Source organism: Vulpes lagopus, chromosome 2 (assembly GCF_018345385.1).
Source record: "Vulpes lagopus strain Blue_001 chromosome 2, ASM1834538v1, whole genome shotgun sequence".
Taxonomy (NCBI): domain Eukaryota; kingdom Metazoa; phylum Chordata; class Mammalia; order Carnivora; family Canidae; genus Vulpes; species Vulpes lagopus.
Window position 1 is genome coordinate 71,579,629 of NC_054825.1, and position 14,332 is coordinate 71,593,960.

General features: G+C 37.8%; 1 protein-coding gene across 2 annotated transcripts in view; it reads left to right on the forward strand.

Moving 5' to 3' along the window:
* TP53BP1 (tumor protein p53 binding protein 1) overlaps positions 1–14,332 on the forward strand; it is a 97,378-nt gene that overhangs the window by 56,489 nt on the left and 26,557 nt on the right. The window contains exons 14-16 of one of the 2 annotated variants that reach the window (XM_041744293.1): positions 6,859–6,978; positions 7,745–7,948; positions 12,140–12,197. In XM_041744293.1, coding sequence (XP_041600227.1) covers positions 6,859–6,978; positions 7,745–7,948; positions 12,140–12,197 — 382 coding nt within the window. The remainder of the gene's footprint in view (positions 1–6,858; positions 6,979–7,744; positions 7,949–12,139; positions 12,198–14,332) is intronic. The other variant, XM_041744294.1, reaches the window with a different exon arrangement.

Consider the following 14,332-nt stretch of genomic DNA (forward strand, 5'->3'; position numbering starts at 1 on the left):
TATATCAGGGCTAAAAATTAACTTAGAATTATGTTTAGAATAGCCAGTGATAGTTGGGAAGTTGAAAATTTTGCAATGTGTTTTTCTTTTGTAGCTATAATTATTTATGGAATCATCCGTAATTTATGTGCTTTATAACTCAGAAATGATCAACATGAATTATCTAAATATTTAGAAATCACACCAGTCTGGTGTTTTCTACTTAGGTCCCAATCCTTTTTTATATTTCTGTATTTACAGTTGCCTTGAAATACAAGGATTTTTTTTTATTAACCTACATAGTAAAATATTCAGAACTCTATTAATGAGTGTATTGTTACAGATTTTTTTCCCTCTTTCTGGGCATTAGGTAAAGTTCTAAATTTGGCTCAATGTATATACATCTTAAACATTAAACTGGAAAAAGTATTAGTTTATGTTCTTTACCTATTTTATTGAAAACTAGAATGAGAAAATAGATTACTTTCTGAAATATTTGTAGAATATTCCATGTAAGATTATCTGAAAAGAATCTAAACTTTCTAAATGCCTAGTGTTAGTAAAATTTAAAAGCAAAACAAACTCCAAAAATAAAAAAAAAATCAAGTTACAAATTTAAGAAAACAAGCCTCTAGGGATTTGAAAATGAGAAACAATATTTGGCCATTATCCTAGCTATTAGTATAGGTGATCATACCTTTTGGTGGCTTATACTTCTTGTCTAGAGGTAGTACTTTTTTTTTTTTTTTAACTTTCAAAATTGCCCCTATTCGTTAGGTTTTATATACAGGATTTTTTATTCTTCCTTTACAGAACAAGAAAATGTTATAGCTAAAAAAGAACTTAGGGATTAAGAGTTCAGTCTCTTCTTTCTAAAGTCATAGGTAGTTAATAATTGAGGTAGGACTAGAACCTAGGTCTCCTAATTCTGAAGTCTATGCTTTTTACTCCTGTACAGTTGTGTAATATAGTTACTCTGAATCTGACCAATTATGCCAAAGAACTATCTGAATGATCTAATTAATATTCTGTATTGTTTAGTATTTTTATAATTGTGTTATACCTAAATACTGTTGTTGACTTAGGCTCAGAAAGTGTTAGGACCTATAGATTTTTTTTTTTTAAGATTTTATTTATTTATTCATGAGACAGATACAGATAGAGACAGACACTCAGAGGGAGAAGCAGGCTTCCTGCAAGGAGCCCAATATGGGACTCCATCCCAGATCCCGGAATCATGCCCTGAGCCAAAGGCAGACGCTCATCCACTGAGCCCCCCCACCCCCCCCGCATCCCTATAGATTGTTTTAATATGGATACTTAGAAGAGCTTTTTAATTATTTTAGCATTTATATGCAAAAGACTGTGAATTCTTGCTTACACTATTAATTGGCAGGGACAGGTTTTTTTTTTTAAAGATTTTATTTTATTTATTCACCAGAGACACAGAGAGGCAGAGACATAGGCAGAGGGAGAAGCAGGCTTCCTGCAGGGAGCCAGACACGGGACCCAGTCCCGGGACTTTAGAATCACACCGTGGGCCAAAGGCAGATGCTAAACCGCTGAGCCACCCAGGGGTCCCCGGGACAGTTTTTATAGTAGACATTGTCATAATAAACTTATTTTACTAGTATTTATCTAGATTGTTGAAAATACTAGTAAGTTACTTTCCGCTTACTTCAAGATTTTAGTTTTTGAGCAAACTAAAAATAGTGAAGACAGTGGTTAGACTGTTAGAGAATTAGTCTAAAGTAAATCATTTGGGATCCCTGGGTGGCTCAGTGGTTTAGCGCCTGCCTTTGGCCTGGGGCGTGATCCTGGAGACCCAGGATCAAGTCCCACTTTGGGCTTCCTGCATGGAGCCTGCTTCTCCCTCTACCTGTGTCTCTGCCTCCTCTCCCCCCCCCCCCCCCCCGTGTCTCTCATGAATAAATAAATAAAATATTTAAAAAAATCATTCAAAAGGGCATTGCTAGAAAAGAGAAAAAATTATACTTAAAATACAGTTGTTTAGTTACCAAAGTTTAAGAGAGCCTAATTTAAATGAGAGTAAACTCAAAAGTTAATGATTCTTTAGTTTTAGTATAAAAATACTCAAAAGTTAATGATTCTTTAGTTTTAGTATAAAAATACTAAACAATTCAATACAATACAAAATGAAAGGTATGAATTGGTTGAGTCCCAGGTTTGTTCAGTTAGATTTCTGTATACTAAAGTTAGAAGGATACTTTTGTTTTTTAATAGCTTTATTGACTAAAAAGATACATGCTTATTTGCAAAAGTTCAAATAAGAAAGAGAAGATAGGAAGTTGGGAAAGAAAAGGAGACAATCACTGTAAATGCCTATATTTATAGATAACTGAGAACTTGTCTGTTCTCAGACATTTGTTTAAGGAGACCTCTTGAAATTTGAGAAAGCAAATTTAGAAAGATGGTACTTGGAAACCCAGCCTTATTCAACATAGAATACACTTCTGATAGGTTGATTATGTGAAAAATTGTGACAAGTTCAGTAAGTCTATAATTAAAACCACAAATGGTGGTCTGTGGTAGGGAAACTAGGTATGTTTTGTGCTCTAGCTCTAATCTTTACTGGCTTACTTTATGGAATATCATTCTAATTAGCCGTTAATGTCAGAGGCAGACTCTTAGCATAAACTGTTTATGGGTGATATCACCCAGTATAGAAATTTTTAATTAGGTGGCTTTTAATCTGTTGTAAGAAGTAACCAATTCTCTTGAGCACAAAAGAAGATTAAATGGGCTGTAGATTGTAACAAAGTTAGAAATTGGGGAGGCCTTCCTGACATTAAGGTTTTAATTTTTTTTTTTTTTTAAGATTTTATTTATTCATGAGAGACAGAGAGAGAGGCAGAGCCACAGGCAGAGGGAGAAGCAGGCTCCATGCAGGGAGTCTGATGTGGGACTTGATCCCAGGACTCCAGGATCATGCCCTGGGCCAAAGGCAGGCCGCTAAACTGCTGAGCCACCCAGAGATCCCAACATTAAGGTTTTTAAATATTGCTTTGAACTAATGAATTCCCTTAAGTCTTTAGTAATAAAGACAAACATCCCACTCAGCTGGTTTCATTTTGTTCACTGCTGTCCTTCATAGGTTGGTATGCTGGCATATAAAATAGCTCATGATAATCTGGGATAGCAAGAAAGGACTTGATAATTTAAACAATAGGCATGGGAAATGTCAGAGAATTTAAAATATGTGGAAAATTCCAGTATTAAAGGCTAAAATATTTTGCAGGACGGTGATAACTTGACTAGATTAGTGGTGTCTTTCAGATGCGTTGAACAAAAGCAGAGAAATGTCTGAAAGCGTTTGGAGGACATTGAATAGAGGCTTTCTGAATATGAATAATTAAAGACTAAAAATAAAGGCTGTTTCTGGTTAATTGAATGCTGACTAAAGAGTTAGGAATTTATCTTCTAGTGGAAACCTTGGCTTTTTGACAAGGAGCTAACATGTTCAAAGTAATATTTTATAGGACTGTTGCTTTGGTTGTGGTATGCAGAAAGAATTGGGGGTTGAGGAAAAGGGGAGACTTCAGACAGAGAAAGTAATTGATAGGCTGTTGTAATAATCCAGGAATGAGTCATTGAAGGCCCAGATAAATAGTGGCAGTGTTGCCTATAAAATTAGACTCATTTTTCCATTGGGTTGTAGGAATGCAGCTGGGTCAATGGTGCTAAAGTAATCTTTCTTTCTTTCCTTTTTTTTTTTTTTTTTTTTTTTTTAAATATTTTACTTATTCATGAGAGATAGAGAGGTAGAGACAGAGGCAGAGAGAGAAGCAGGCTTCTCACAGGGAGCCCGATGTGGGACTCGATCCCAGGACTCTGGGATCACACTCTGAGCCAAAGGCAGATGCTCAGCTGCTGAGCCACCCAAGAATCCCTAAAGTAATTTTTCATAAGTTTTATCTTGTGCAAAGGAAACCCTATTACAGAGAAATAATATTCAGTAAATTAATGATTGCATGTTACATTTACATATTATGGTATGACATAGAAGGATGGATTTAAAGGATTTCATAGAGATTTTAAAAAGTCTGCATGATCAGTCATAATATGAGGGATGGTTCCTGTTAAGAGAGCAGTACAGCGCAGGTGATTGTTCCAGGAACCAAAATTCTATCAAATACTGCTTTGGGGTGTTTGATGCTTTGTGAGATATATTTTTACTTTTTAGGCTGCATATTTCTTCTAAGTTCTTCTTTATTAACCTAAAGGACTTGCTTTTTGGGGAATTGCTGGAGAATGAATCATGGAATGGAATGGTTACCTGCCTGACCATTTCTCTTTTTTCTGTTACTATGGTGAAATTCTTTGCCATTTATTTTATTTATTTATTTATTTTTCTCTTTGCCATTTAAAATGTGATTCTCCAGGGTGTCTGGGTGGTTCAGTCAGTTAAGCATCTGTCTCTTGAAGTCGTCTCTTTATTTTGGCTTAGGTCATGATCTCAGGGTCATGAGATTGAGCCCCAAGCCCCATTCGGGCTCTGCTGCTTAGTGGGGAGTCTGCTTAGGAATTCTTTCTCTCCCTCTCCCCTTCTTCCTGCTTGTGTGCGCATGCGCTCTCTCAAATCTTACAAAAAAAAAAAAAGATGTAATTCTGCAATTCTTTACTCATACTCTTTACAGTTCCTTTAGCTGAGCATATATACATTTTATCCTTTCTTTTTTTTTTTTTTTTTTTTTTAAGATTTTAATTATTCGTGAGAAACAGAGAGAGAGAGAGGCAGAGACACAGGCAGAGGGAGAAGCAGGCTCCCTGTGGGAAGTCTGATGCGGGACTCGATCCCAGGACCCCAGGACCACTCCCTGAGTCAAAGGCAGACGCTCAACCACTGAGCCACCCAGGTGCCCCTTATCCTTTATTTCTAAAGTTTATTTTGTTTTCTCTTTACATCCCTTCAGATTACTAATTGATATGAGATGGGGTTTTTCGTTGTTTTGTGACTTTGAAGAAAAAAGTGTTAAAGTGCTTCATATGAAACATAATACAGAATAGAAGTGGAATGGAAAAAGATGAAAAATTTGGTTTAAAGAGAAACTTGGTCTTCATTTAGTTCCTGGCACAGAGCTCCAGAAATTCTTGTAATTTTCTAAGTGATAGGACTATCTTTTGTTGTTCATGAGAAAGCCTTTCAGACACCTGAGTTTATGCTAATAAGATGATTTAGGGTAGAATCCCTATATAGCCTCAGGACAGGGCTGTACACCAGGAAGACCTAGTGACTGGGTGGGTGAAAGTTTCAGTCCTATCTAACCTCCTCCTGGAAGGAAGGGCTGGAGATCAAACTCAAGAAAAGCTCTTAAACAAGATTTAATAAGCTTTCTCCTTGTAATGAGCAAGGAGGGTAGATACCTCATCTCAGTTGCATGGGGACAAGAAGCTCCTGCTATCAGAACCCTTCTGGATTTCACCTTCTGTTCTGTGTTGTTTGGCTGTTCATATGTGTCCTTTATAATAAATTGGTAAACATAAATGTTTCTCTGAGTACTGTGAATAGCTCTTATAACTTAATCAAACTTGAAGGAGGAGGTCGTAGAATCTTCAGGGTACAGCTGGTGGGACAGAAACACAGGTACCAACAAACTGGCTTTACGATGGGCATCTGTAGTGGGGGCAGTCAGTCTTAAAAGTGGGACTGAGCTATTAATTTGTGGGATCTGATGCTGTCTCCAGGTAGATAGTGTCAGAATTGAAAGACAGTCTCTGCTGAGAATTGGAGAATTGCTTGGTAATGGTAGGATACACATTAGGCAGAATGTTTCGCAAAGGAGCAGTGACTGAGTATGGCAGATTGTAGGTATTTTGAGGTATCAAAGGAAAGTAAGTACGAATTTTCAGATGTTAGGTTTAAGAGGAGAAGTCTGGCACAGTTCTTTTTTTCTCCCAAACTTAGTCACTTCATTAAAAGAAGGAAACAGGGCAGCCTGGGTGGCTCAGCGGTTTATCGCTGCCTTTAGCCCAGGGTGTGATCCTGGGGCCCCTGGGATCGAGTCCTGCGTCGGGCTCCCTGCATAGAGCCTGCTTCTCCCTCTGCCTATGTCTCTGCCTCTCTCTTCTCTCTCTCTCTGTGTCTCTCATGAATAAATAAATAAAATCTTAAAAAGAAAAATAAAAGAAGTAAACAATTAAATCACAAAGTGTCATTTTTGGCAGTTTACTAATTCTGATTAGTAAAAATTTGAAACCAAGGCCTAGTTAAAAAGTGAAGTTCTGTATCTTGACAAATATTTTATTGTTTTTTTAAAGATTTTATTTATTTATTCATGAGAGATACAGAGAGAGGGGCAGAGACATAGGCAGAGGGAGAAGCAGGCTTCCTGTGGGGAGCCTGATAGGGGACTTGATCCCAGAACTCCCAGGATCGCAACCTGAACTGAAGGCCAACGCTCAATCATTTAGCCACCCAGGCACCCCGACAAATGTTTTATGTTTATATTAATTTATTGGTGACTAACCAAAATGTGTATACTGGGAATGCTCATGTATGTGAGATTTACCACTGTGCAAACATGTAGATTATTACTATTATGGCCTAGAGTGAATGCTGGTTGGTACATCTTACTTCTGACCTCCTGTTCCTCAGGGCCTCTAAACTTTGGGCTTCTTCAGTTTGTCTGTTTTTTGGTTGTATGCTTTATGTCAGTCCTGTTGTTGATGGCCGTAATTGGAACACAGAGGATGGTAGGAGATTGGTTGGATGCCTTGGTGAGAAGGGTTGGGAGTGAGGCTGATTTGGGCAGCAAAAGGAAAGAATAATTGAAATATTTCTTGCAGTTCTTTTCACTTTTACTTTTTAAATATATTTCTGTTTTGGTTTCCTTTTTGTTTCTTTTGTTCCCCCTCTAGAAACTCCTTTTCATTTCACTTTGCCTAAAGAAGGTGAAATTATCCCACCATTAACTGGTGCAACTCCACCTCTTATTGGTCACCTAAAATTGGAGCCCAAAAGACACAGTACTCCTATTGGTGAGTGACTAACATGTAATGATATTTAAAGCAGAATTTCTGATATACCATTCTTTATGCAAGTGATTCTTTTAGATCTGAGGAGTTGGGTCTGCCTGATATGATTGGTTTTTGTCTTAGGAAGAATATGGTTGTGGTGTTTGATTCCATAAGTTTACTCCTGTAAGATATTGAGCGATAATAAGAGAGTGGAAGGAAGGAAGGAAGGAAGGAAGGAAGGAAGGGAGTATTTATGAGGATTTTACTCTTATTACTTGCAAGGCAGTTGAATCTGGGTACTAAGCAATGATACAGAGCTATTTTTATAAGGAAGGGTCAGGAAATAGGGTAAAAGTACTATTTATTCAGTACCCTGGCTATCAGTTTGCTGCTTGATAGGGAAGGAAAACTTAGGTCCTCCTTCCCTGAAGTAGCCAGTAGTCTTCTGCATTAACCTATTTGTTTTCTCTAGTCAGTGCTGGGAGGTAACAATCATGCCGTCTGGAGTCTCCTGCTACCTATGCCTGATGCTTTGCAGATGTGGGTTGGCTGAGGGCTCATGCAGCATCCTTTGTCCAGATGCAGAAGTGGAACTGAATCCTGTTGCTCCTCTTAAGACCAGGTGTCAATACTAGTGCGTAGTTGTTGATACTGTGACAGGATCTATCCTAGGAACCCCCTCAATCCTGCAGAGCTGTGGAACCAAACAGGCAAATTGATGACCTTGAATTGTAGTTTTCATGTTTGTATTTTAGTGTTCTTTCTTCCTCCTGCCTCCTCCTTACAGATATTAGCAACTATCCAGAGAGCACCATAGCAACCAGTGATGTCATGTCTGAAAGCATGGTGGAGAGCAACGATCCCATACTTGGGAATGAAAAAGGGGAGCCTGGGGCTGCCCCAGAAATGGATGATAAATTGTGTCTAAGAATGAAACTGGTCAGTCCTGAGACTGAAACGAGTGAAGAGTCTTTGCAGTTTACTCTGGAAAGTAAGTTTTATTTTCTGTTAATCTTGGGTAATTAGTAGGTACAGATCATCTGAGAAGTATTTTCTTTCTTCTAATTACAGTAATACTTGTATAATGATAAATGAATCTCTAAAGTCTTATTCTTGTAGATTTAATTCATTGCTTTCGGCTACTCACTGTCTTGTTACTGAAGATGCTTCATTTTATAATCTCTAGTGTTGTTTCTTTGTATTAAACCTTTGTTTTTAAAGTAATCAGTTTCCATATTCAGAAACAGTTCAGGAGAGGGTAGAAAATGTAGAATTGAGGATTCACTTTGTAGGCTTATGTTGATTGTTTCTCATATTAATTAATTGCTCATTGATTGGTATGGCTAAAATACAGAGAAGGTACAAAGGAGGCTGCAAAAGTAGGATCCAGTTCAGAAAGGCCTTCTACATCATGCTGAGATACTGAAGAATTTTAGGTAAGGGAATAATTCCAGGTTTGCTTTTTTAAAAGGCTCAGCTGAGTGTTTAAAAACTTTTGCCTTGGTGCATTATGCTTTGCCTTGCCCATTTCCTAGTCTCATGCCTGGAAAACTCAGTCTTTGTTTAACCAGGAAATAGGGTCATTAGTAGTGGAGGTGGAGATGAGGGGATGAATCTGAGCAGTACATGGAATAGAGAACCTTGGGACAAGTTGAATATGGAAATAAGAAGGAGGGAAAAAGTACAGAATGAATCTACATTTGAATTAAGTTTTCATGATAGTACTCTAAAGTAGGTAATATTTCCAATCATAAAGAGAGCTTTTAAGTTATATACCTAAGTAAGGACACACACACACACATTTTTAAAATATTTTATTTATTTTATTTATTTGAGAGAGACAGCACAAACGGTGGGGGCAAGTCAGGCAGAGAGAGAGGGACAAGCAGACTCTCTGCTTAGTGTGGAGCCTGATTCAGGGCTCAGTCCCAGGACCCCTGAGATCATGACCTGAACCAGAGTCAGATGCTGAACCGACTGATTTCACCCAGGCACCCCAATAATTTTTAAAAAATATTTATTTATTTTAGAGAGCGGGGAGTAGAGAGGGGGAGAGGCAGAGTCTTAAGTAGACTCTGCTGAGCAGGGAGCCTGATATGTGGCTCAGTCTCAGGACCCTGAGATCAGGACCTGAACCAAAACCAAGAGTCTCATGCTTGAACTGACTGTGTCATCCAGGCACCCCGCTAAAGGTCATAGTAATTGCTAAGAGGTAGTGCTAGAGTTTGAATCAGATCTATCTGACATGAAAGTTTATAATTTTTCCACCAGGTAGTTTTTAAATACTATTTTTAAATGAAGTTAGAACAGAAAAAAAATCTTATAAAAGAGATTGTAAAGGAACATTCAGTGAAGAGGACTAGGAGAGTATGAAAAGATGGAAGTCTATGGGGAGGAGAATTATAAGAAGGTAACAATGTTAGATGCAAAAGTGAGGGTCTGATAAGGTATAACAAAATGTACGTTAGATTTGGCAATTAGGATCCATTTGGTGATTCTAGCAAGGACTATTTCAGTATGGTGCTTTGAGTGGGAGTTATACTGACAGTAGTTGAGGATTGTTGGGGAGAAGAGGTAGCAAATGTATTCTACTTTTGAGAAGTTAATATGAGGAAGGAAGAAAAAATAATGCCAAGTTAGAAATTCAAGACTGGAGGAGATTTTTTTTCATTTTTGTGCCTAAGCATAGAGAGGCCTAAGGAAATTTATAGACTGGAAGAAATCTCCAAAAGAGAGATGGGTTAAAAATGAGGGAATAAGGAGAACAGTTGATAGATCAAAACCCTGAGGGCATTGGGAGAGGAAGCTTTCAGAGACTACAGATAGAATGGGTGGACTTGAATAAGAAGGGCCTCTCATTCTCTGGAGACCAAAGGAAAGAAGAAATTTTAGCTAATAGACTTTGAGTTCTTATGATATGTCAAGCATTTTACATGTACAGCTTAGTGAATCTCTCAACAAACCGTGAAATAGGTTGTGTTATTATCCTCATTTTATAGGTAAGGAAACTGAGGCACAGGAAGACTGAGCACCTTTCGTAGAGTCAAACACCTAGTAAAATGGAGTAACCTGAATTCAAAGTAATTTTAAGAACTAGGGGCGCCTGGCTGGTTCAGTTGGAAAAGCATGTGACTTTTGATCTCAGGGTCATGAGTTTGAACACCCCACATTGGGTGTAGAGATTACTAAAAAAATAAATAAACTCTAAAAAACAAAAAACAGGTGCCTGGGTGGCTCAGTTGGTTAAGTGTCAAACTCTTGGTTTCAGCTTAAATCGTGGTCTCAGGGTTGTGGAGTTGAGCTCTGTATTGGGCTCAGTGGGAAGTCTGCTGGAGATTCTCTCTCTCTCTTCCTCTGCCCCTACCCTCCCCATCCTGTGCACATGTGCTTGCTCTCCCTTACCCTCCTCCCCCAATATATAAATCTTTAAAAAAACAATAAAAAATAAAAGACAGCAACAAGTTAGTTTCAAGAACCAGAAGTCTGGGTCTGAATTACAGTGCTATCCTGCTTTTCAATGCTTATTATTTTTTTTAAAAGATTTTTTTTATTTATTCATGAGAGGCAGAGAGAAACAGGCTCTATGCAGGCTGCCTGATGTGGGGTTTGATCCCAGGACTCCAGGATCATGCCCTGAGCCAAAGGCAGACGCTCAACTGCTGAGCTACCCAGGCGTCCCTTCAATGTTTATTAATTTGAATCTTATTAACTCAGTAGAAATTAAAGTATTACATGTTTCCTTTTAATTATCACTGAAATCAGGTAGGGCTTATCAAGAGAGTATGTGGTAGCCTTGTTTGTTTGTTTATTAATGATTTTATTAGGTAATCTCTATACTCAATGTGGGGCTTGAACCCATAACCTCAAGATCAAGAGTCATGTGATCTATTATTGACTAAGCCAGCCAGGCCCTGTCTCCCAGGCTCCCCTCCCTTTTTTAAAAAGATTGAATCTTTAGATTTGAAATTGCAACTGGAAGACCTTAAATGGAGCTAACATTCTGGATGATATTACTACCTTTCCTGATACTAGGAACACTGTATCAGACAGGCACCATACTTACAGTTTTACTCATTTCATCTTCACAACAAACCTGTGAGGTTGGTTCGGTTTTATCTTATAGATGAGGAAGCTGACAGAAGATGGAATTTATTACCAGGTTGGACTACTAAATGCTGGGGCCAAGACCTGAGCCAGGTTTCTCTTTCAGAGCCAGAGCTCTAACCACTAACTTTCAATTGCTACTTTGTTTAGATTATGTTGGATCAGAAATATTTTGTTTTTATTTATTTTTAAAATATTATTTATTTATTTATTAAAGATTTATTTATTTGAGATAGAGGAGGACTATGAGAGCATGAGCAAGGGGAGGGGAATAGGGAGAACCAGATTCCCCATTGAGCAGGAAGCCTAACTTGGGGCTCAGGACCCTGAGATCATGACCTGAGCTGAAGGCAGATGCTTAACCGACTGAGCTACCCAGGTACCCCAGGTCATAAATATTTTAGAAATGTTTAAAAATATTTGTCATTTTCTCTAAGGCTGGAATAAGTTGTAAATGAACAAATTTTAATCCTCTGGCCTCATTAGTGACATTGCTTTGAGAATATGGGATTCTTTTCAATATCACCCTTAATTCTTTACTATAGATTCTTTCTTGAAAATGTGTTTTGTTCTTAAGGTTATCTGTCCCAAAAGCACTTTGGGAAGAACTTGAGTACTTTCTGTGTGTGAGTTCTCTTAAAATTCCACACTATTTAAAATTTTTACATCAAAAAAATTAAATAAAATTTGTGCATCAATTTAAACATTTTTGCATAGTTTTTTATTAAAGTTTTTTCTTGTTTTAAATTTTTTATTTTCTAATATAATTTTTTACACCTTGTATGAGAAGAGATGAATTGATTCAGAAGTTTAGTTTTCATTTTTACATATTACTATTTAGTAATTCATTTTATTATATTTATGGACAGACTGTCTTCTCTAGGAAGTTTAAAAGAAAATTAATTTGATGCAAGTGAGGAAAGACTTGTACCATTAAATGATAAGAAATCTTTATGTTTACTTATTTTTACCTCTTTTTGTTACTTGTTGCAATTATTAATAGAGCAGCTTTTTAGGTGTGGTATTAACTGAATTCTGTTTCTCTTTCCTTTCTGTCCTTGCTTTTGTTTTTATTCAGAGCCTGCAACTGGTGAAAGAAAAAATGGATCTACTGCTGTTGCTGAGGCTGTTGCCAGGTAACCAGAGCTGGTTGCTATTTAGAGGAATTTAATATACAAAGCCACTCTGGTAATAAAGGGAAGATGATTTATCAATAGAGTAAAAAAACTAAAATGAAACTCCAGTATAAAGGACTTAGCCATGTGTTGAATCTAACGTAGGCTGTCTTATAATACTTTCAGTCTGATAAAGCTTTTTACTCTACTTAGAACTAATATATTTAATGGTGTTTCTCTTTCTCCCTTTTGTTCATGTGGGAGTGCCATTTTTTTTCTTTTTCTGATGGTAAGACTGGAGATTATTGCTGCTACTAGTAAGGTAACAAAGGATTTAACTAGAGATAGCCTTAGACCTTGTTCCTTCAAAGATTCCTGACTCAGCCGCAACCTCAGGCCATTTTCTCTTCTGCCTGCCAAGTTAACTATTGTGTTGAACTGTTACTTTTGCTTTGTCATGAATGCTGTAATGCTTTGAGGATGGGTTTGACCCCGTATGAGGCTTTTGCAGTAAACTTTGCCATCTGGTGGCTGCGAGAGTAGAATTGTTTCATTGGTTTATGGCATGAGTCATCCAGCATGAACATACTTGCAGCTGTCGGTGAAATATAGGTGAGGATTGTTAAATTGGGCTTGGTAGGTACAGTAAGTAAGTAAAGCAGGCTAGGTGCAAGAGCATAGAGTATTAAAGATGATTGCCAGCTGAACATGTGTGCCCTCTTCAATTCCAGCTGATTATTACCATGCAAAAGTACAAACTTCTGTTGCCCGATCTTTACATTTTTAAGAGAAAGCTAGATTTTTTTTTTCATTTATGATAGTCACACAGAGAGAGAGGCAGAGACACAGGCAGAGGGAGAAGCAGGCTCCATGCACTGGGAGCCCGACGTGGGATTCAATCCCGGGTCTCTAGGATTGCGCCCTGGGCCAAAGGCAGGCGCTAAGCCGCTGTGCCACCCAGGGATCCCTGAAAGCTAGATTTTTAAAAACAAAATTTCTTACTTTTTGGGTCAAATAAAACATGTCTGTGGACTAAATTTGACCCTCGATTGCAAGTTTCTGGCCCATGTGTAAATTCTTTGATCTGTATTTAACCTTGTCTTAGGGAGATTAGTTATTCTCCTGGCCCTTGCATATTTAATCTGCAAGGTAAGCAGTTTAGGGTTCTTACTCAGTTACGTCTCTTTAATATTCTGTAGTCTTACAAGTTGAAGAAAATGGAGTATATACTTGATCTCTTTGGTTTTAACATAATTGTATACCTGAACCTGCTGCTGCTTAATCTTTTGTGCCAAATGTAGGGATGAAAGATAAGGATAAAACTTGAGGGTGGAGGGTTGGATTGGTGGATCATGGAAAGAGACAAAATTCATTGGTATTGTTGTTAACTGAATTGTACATGAGAATCTAGATTTTCAAAATTTTCAACTATTCACTTTTACAGTTGGGTTCACCATAAGAAATCATTTACAGTAAGCTATGTTTGAGTATTGTATTTTATTTATTATTTATTTATTTTTTAAGGATTTTATTTATTTATTCATGAGAGACACAGAGACTGAGAGAGAGAGGCAGAGACACAGGCAGAGGGAGAAGCAGGCTCCATGCAGGGAGCATGACATGGGACTTGATCACAGGTCTCCAGAATCAAGCCCTGGGCTGAAGGGGGCACTAAACCCCTGAGCCACCCGGGCTGCCCCTAAGGAGTAACTTTTTTTTTTTAAGATTTTATTTATTCATGAGAGACACAGAGAGAAAGAGAGGCAGAGACACAGAGGGAGAAGCAGGCTCCATGCAGGGAGCCCAATGTGGGACTTGATTACGGGTCTCCAGGATCACACCCTGGGCCAAAGGCAGGGGCTAAACCATTGAGCCACCCAGGGATCCCATGTTTGAATATTTTAAATGATCACTGCTTCTTTTGCATTTAGGTGAAGCAGTACACTGTTTTAAAGTGTTGTTTGTAACTGGGCTCTGTGTAGATTACTTGCTGTCATCTTCTTTCTCAAACATTTCATTATTGAAGATTTCAAGAAGTAGAGAAAAGAGTATAATGAACCATCACATAATCATCACCCAGTGTCAAAAATTACCAACTCATTGTCAGTCTTGATTCATTTATAAATATTTCTAGCACACTCTCCTCTACTGGATTA